The sequence below is a fragment of the Zea mays genome, chromosome 6, assembly GCF_902167145.1.
Source record: "Zea mays cultivar B73 chromosome 6, Zm-B73-REFERENCE-NAM-5.0, whole genome shotgun sequence".
Taxonomy (NCBI): domain Eukaryota; kingdom Viridiplantae; phylum Streptophyta; class Magnoliopsida; order Poales; family Poaceae; genus Zea; species Zea mays.
The window spans coordinates 11143920-11149913 of record NC_050101.1 but is presented as its reverse complement, the minus strand read 5'-3'; the positions used below and the strand labels follow the sequence as shown (position 1 = coordinate 11149913).

At 43.9% G+C, this 5994-nt stretch overlaps 1 protein-coding gene across 1 annotated transcript; it reads left to right on the top strand.

Moving 5' to 3' along the window:
* The first annotated feature begins 356 nt into the window (after positions 1–356).
* Positions 357–5027, top strand: LOC100322876 (uncharacterized). Its single transcript, NM_001170581.1, is given in 13 exon segments — positions 357–736; positions 851–972; positions 1552–1758; positions 1835–2022; positions 2466–2601; positions 2806–2902; positions 3017–3117; positions 3459–3622; positions 3779–3850; positions 3925–4041; positions 4362–4457; positions 4549–4670; positions 4941–5027. Coding segments are annotated over 13 exon segments (1692 nt in total). The 5' UTR covers positions 357–509; the 3' UTR covers positions 4984–5027.
* Positions 5028–5994: the final 967 nt, after the last annotated feature.

The following is a 5994-nucleotide window of genomic DNA, read 5'->3' as shown; positions in this document are numbered from 1 at the left end:
ATTTAGAGGACGTTGTTGGAGTTGGCGAAGATATAGAGGACGGAATTTTTTAGAGGGTTCTGTAAATGACAGAGAATATTTCTTTAGAGGATAGAATTTAGGGGGCGTTGCTGGATACAGCCTGTACCTTGTCTGAGGGAGCGTAACTGCTAAAAGTTTACGCGGTGGATACACGAGGGACAAAAAAAAAAGTTGGAGGTCAAATGGACTCGGGGAGCCGGAGGGAAGCGGCGACCGCGCGAAGGATGCAGCGCCACGGCGGTCGGCGGCGTAAGCGTAAGCGACGCGCACTCACGCCGCCGCCCGTCTCCTTCGGCATGGAGGACCTCTCCGCTTTGACTCTGTTTACCGCGCACAGATACCATTCCGGAAGGGACCCAGACGCAGCCTACACCTGCACGGCTGCACCGCAGGGAGGCGCCATCTGACCCGGCCCCGGCGGCGCTGGCTGCCCCGTCGCCCCCAGACCCACCCAGAGGAATCACGCAGATATTGCCTTCCCCCGTGGCATGCACCCACCGACCCACATGCGCGCGCGCGCACCCATCGGGAATTCCGGACCCGATTCGCTTTCCTATTTCATTCCACTCCACCCGCTTTTGGGTGTGTGGACGATGCATGGGGAGAGAGAGAGGGAGCGGGAGAGTCTCCTCCTCCTCCCCGACCGGAGCGCCGGTGCCATGGAAGGGGGCGGCGAGCACCACCACCCGCTTAGCGTATTCCTCCGGGACGCGAGGTGAGCCCGCCCATCCATGACCACGGGGCATCTGCTGGTCTTCATCGCCACCCCAGCAAAACTAAGGGTTCAAATTTAAATAGCCCTTATATTTTCCCTTCTTCCCGTCTCCAGGCTCGCATTCAGATGGGACGAGCTCGGTCAGGAGATCATGAGGATCGCGGTGCCCGGCGCGCTCGCGCTCATGGCTGACCCAGTCGCCTCCCTCGTCGACACCGCCTTCATTGGCCACATAGGTTTGCTCTTGCTCTCTTGCCTTCTCTTCATCTGTTTCACGTACATAGTACATATAGTAGTAAAAAGATAGGAGAGATTGGAAACTGCGCGACAAGTACCATGCTCTGCATCCACTTGTTCAATACGAACCTATCGTTGTCAAACGCAAACGCAACCACGAGGACGTAGTATTATTTTGTCTATTGGTTCACATCTGTTTAAGCCCAGCCAGCCAGCCAGCCACCGGCTGACATGCCCACCTTCCATTTCACGTTGTCACAAGAAGGCTTTAATAGAGAGCCCTGGCGTCTTTTAGGAATAAAATCATATGTGCAGCCAGCGTGCATTACTGCGAAAAGTTATGATGAAGCCGGGTGCATCGGTGTGTTTTATTAGGAAACAGAAATTAGAGGGCACTGAGTAAGATATCAATATCCAACAGGCGTAAGCTGATTACTTCTTGCTTATTCTTCTTCAGCACCCCCCCACCCCACCCACAAAAGTAGTGTGATTCTCTTGAAACGATAGATATGAAGTTTGGTTGCTCTTTTATATATGTATATTGGTTGCTCTGATGTTTTTTCATTTGTGATAACCAGGTCCAGTTGAACTTGGAGCTGTAGGTGTATCAATTGCCGTGTTTAATCAGGTCTCAAGAATTGCAGTGTTCCCACTTGTTAGCGTCACAACATCATTTGTTGCTGAGGAGGATGCTATGTCCAATGGCAGAGACAATGACAAAATACATCAACAAAACGAACGCAATGTTTCGGTCAGTGAAATGGATGAACTGATTCCTCCTGAAGGTGATCTTCTTCTTCAAAAAAGCATGGACAGATGGCCACTCCATATTCTTCTTGACACTTCAAAATTTACTTGCAGGGGCTAGTGCCAGTACCAGCATATCGTCTTTTGAAACTGATTCATGTGAGGTCAGTGTTGAGCAGAAGAGGAAAAATATTCCATCAGTCTCTACAGCACTACTACTTGGTGGGGTGCTTGGCCTACTTGAAACCCTACTGCTTGTTCTCTCTGCAAAACCTATCTTAGGCTACATGGGTGTAAAACCGGTAATAATTTATTTATTCCTTCTTGTCTATTAATGTTCTTTAGTCTGTTTCAGCTAAAAATTAAATGAGTGGTAGCTGATTAATGGTTTTCCCTATAATTCTGAAATTATAGCAACGGATGAAAGTCCACAACTTTATTTTTAATCAACAAGACTGCTATTTTACTTAACTAACTAAACAAGTGTACTTGCTAAATAAATGTTATTTTATAGGTTGCTAAAACAACCAATGCCAAAAATTTAGAGAGTATACTTGTTCTTGCAGTCCTGTTTAGTAGTAAGAAACTGTTGCAATAGAGTAGGTCCATATCACAAGTATAATTGTTGAACGCTGTGAAGAGTTTGAAAAATTCTATGAAGAATCTGTTAGGATTAGGGGTTTATCTTTTGTTGATTTTCCCCATAAGCGATTGCCTTTTCCATTGATGGACTATTCTCCAACAGGACTCTGCGATGATGAAGCCCGCATTGCAGTACTTAGTTCTCAGATCTCTTGGTGCTCCTGCTGTTCTGTTATCTCTGGCAATACAAGGAGTCTTTCGCGGATTTAAGGATACAAAGACGCCTCTATACGCAACTGGTATAATAATATTTCATTTCTTAGATAGTAAATGATATATACTTGGCAAATTGAATTCTAAAAGAAATCTTCGACTTCACTCTCATCATGACTCAGCTTTGATTTGCCATTATTTAGTTATATAATGCTAATAGTTTGTGGCAATGTTTCTTGGAAGGATTTCTGTTTTTTTCTTTATGTGTCTAATGGTTTTATGACAACCAGTGGCTGGAGATGCGATCAATATAGTTTTGGATCCAATATTTATGTTTGTGTTCCAATATGGTGTTAGTGGTGCCGCCATCGCTCATGTTATATCACAGTACGTACATACCTTTTGCCTTTTCCCTATCGAGATGGAAGGAATATACATCCAAAAGTTTATGATTCTTGTGCTCTTATCTTTTGTGATAGTGTATGGTGGAACATTCTGCAGATATTTCATTGCATCCATACTCTTATGGAGATTAAGGTTGCATGTTGATTTGTTGCCACCTAGCTTCAAACATCTGCAGTTTGGCCGATTTCTTAAAAATGGTAAATTATTTCTAATGCACTTGACTCCAAATAACATATGATACTCTTTTCCACTATAGAACATCGTACCACATGCCTTGTTACTATCCTGGTTACTGTACTGTGTACTGAAAATTTGCTCATCACATTATTACAAATGAACCATTTACCTGTCAACATTGTCATTACAAAACTTTTTTCCCTTATTCGCATCTGAGCTATCAATCTATGATATCTCCTTCCACAATATTGCTCTATCATCATTTAGTTTGTGTCAAGGAAGGAATTCTCAGTAGTCTCAGCTGTTTAAATTACATGTTGATTGTAATATTGTATTAAGATATTTTCTTTTCACACTTCAGGTTTTCTGCTACTTGCACGAGTTATTGCCGCAACTTGTTGTGTGACACTATCCGCTTCAATGGCCGCACGGCTAGGTTCAACTCCAATGGCTGCATTCCAGATCTGCTTGCAAACCTGGTTGGCTTGCTCACTTCTTGCCGATGGATTGGCTTTTGCTGGACAAGTAAGGGAACCCTGTGTTTCGTTGGTCGTTAACCTTCTTTATTGGAAATTGGATGACATTTAATAAGCTCAAGTTAATATGTTTGGCAATGGGTTTTCCAGATGCATCTCTTATCTTTTGGTTTATTTCTTATAAATCGGGATCACACTTCAACAGGCCATACTTGCAAGTGCATTTGCTCGTAAGGACTATCCGAAGGCCACCGCCACAGCTTCTCGTATCTTGCAGGTATGTTATGTATCTTGAGTTTATATTTGACACATTTTCCATGGCCTTAGAGAAGCATTTTCCTTATTTTGCAGCTGGCCTTGGTCTTGGGACTTCTCCTAAGCATACTTCTTGGTGTTGGTCTGCGCATAGGGTCCAGATTATTTACATCCGATCAGGGTGTACTGCATCATATCTACATAGGAATACCGGTATGTTTTCTCTGCTAAATGCTAAGGACGATGGCAAGTCGCGGCCTTCACATCCTATTTATTGTTAGGATCACATTATTTCTTTCATTCATATTACAGTGTTGTTAGGCTCACATTATTTCTTTCATTCATATTATCTCTGCGTGCAAGCCTTTTAGAGAGAGGTTAAGATTGGGAAAAGAACAAGAGAGAAGGACTAGACTAACCATTTCTTAGTTTCTGCTTCCATGTCAAAACGACATGTATGTAAAATGAAGTGGAGGGTAGTAGTATCTCTTAAATATACTTATCTATATTTGTTTTTCCTCCCTTGTGTGCAGTTTGTCTGCCTTACTCAACCAATCAACGCTCTGGCTTTTGTTTTTGATGGTATCAATTACGGAGCATCAGATTTCGGATATGCTGCCTACTCAATGGCAAGCTGACAGACTTCTACTTGTCACGCATATTCTTCTAATAAACCTCGTGCCTTACAATTTTTTTACTGAACCATGCATGTATCGTCAGGTCCTTGTTGCCGTTGTCAGTATCATTTGCATCCTCACTCTTGAAAGTTATGGCGGGTTTATTGGAATCTGGATAGCTCTGGTGATCTACATGAGCCTCCGGATGTTTGCTGGATTTTGGAGGTAAACAATCCCAGTAATTTTATTCGTATGCTGGCATGTGTGTGCGTGTGGGGCATGGGCATCGAGCAACGAATGGAAAAAAACCACCATCCTTCTTTTGGAAAGGGATGACACCATTTAGTTTAATTTGGTGGCACATGCGTGATCTTTGTCTTGTTTTTTCTTCCTTAAAACACTGTGCTCGAGCTAACTCGGTGTCACACCAGCTGCAGTGTGGCTGCTTCGCGTATGTTAACAATGGTTTTACCGCTCTTCGTTCTGTTCTTCCAGGATAGGGACGGCACAAGGGCCCTGGGCTTATCTTCGCGGCTGAACATAGAGGCAGAGCTAGTAACCTGACTCACCAGCACGACGAGCACATGGTTTATTATTGTTCACGGAAGTGGCAGTCCTTGATGTGGTCTCGTAAATATGCCATACGGACTCAGGGTCTTTTTGGTTTGCTACCTAACTTGTCATACTTTGCCTAACTTTTCTGCTTAAGGTTAGTTCTTCAATTCGGACAACTAACCTTAGGCAAAGTGTGACGCAGTTAGCCACGAGCCAAACAGTCCCTCAGTTCGTCAAACTTAGGTCTGTGAGTTTGGCGGATGTGTAGGCACTCACATCGTTAAACAAATCTGTTGTACTGGCCTAGATTGTGACAGATGCAAAATTATGTCATGGTTGGCTACTATGCGTAGCAGGGCTGCAATACATGTTTCCATCAGGAAGGCTGTCACAAGTTTAACACACTTGTTGTACCAAGGCGTGTGAACTATAGCTATTTTTTCTGTCCTAGGACAAACTGTGCCACGACGTGTTGTAGCTATTTTTCTGTCCCGTATTCATATGAGCAGATACATGGTCCTGCAAGTAACACATATATGTAACTAAAAATGGTGAGGACCGTTCCATGTATGTACTCTGTGCTTCCTAACTTTTAGGGCCCGTTCGGTTGTACCAAAATGAGTCAGGATTCATTCCAGCTCATCAAAATCTATATAAATTAGAGAAGTAATCCGGCTAAGAATTAATCTGGGGCTCCAATCCGGAACAACCGAACAGGGCCTTAATTGGTATCGACCATCAGCGATTTCAATCATGGTCGATTTGGCCAGTGGGTTGGTTCGATGTGCCGATCACGTTAGAGCCACCGAGTCGTATCATAACCCTACGTGTGGCATACGTTGGCCTTCGCTAATGCTTTGCTTGAACGCGTTCCTAATCTTGGTGGTATCCACGTAGCTCTTTAATATCCCGCTGTAGGATTGCGTTTTAACGGCCCAGCGAGACCGTCACTACCTTCTCACACAACAAACTACGCAAACCGCCAGCCACACGC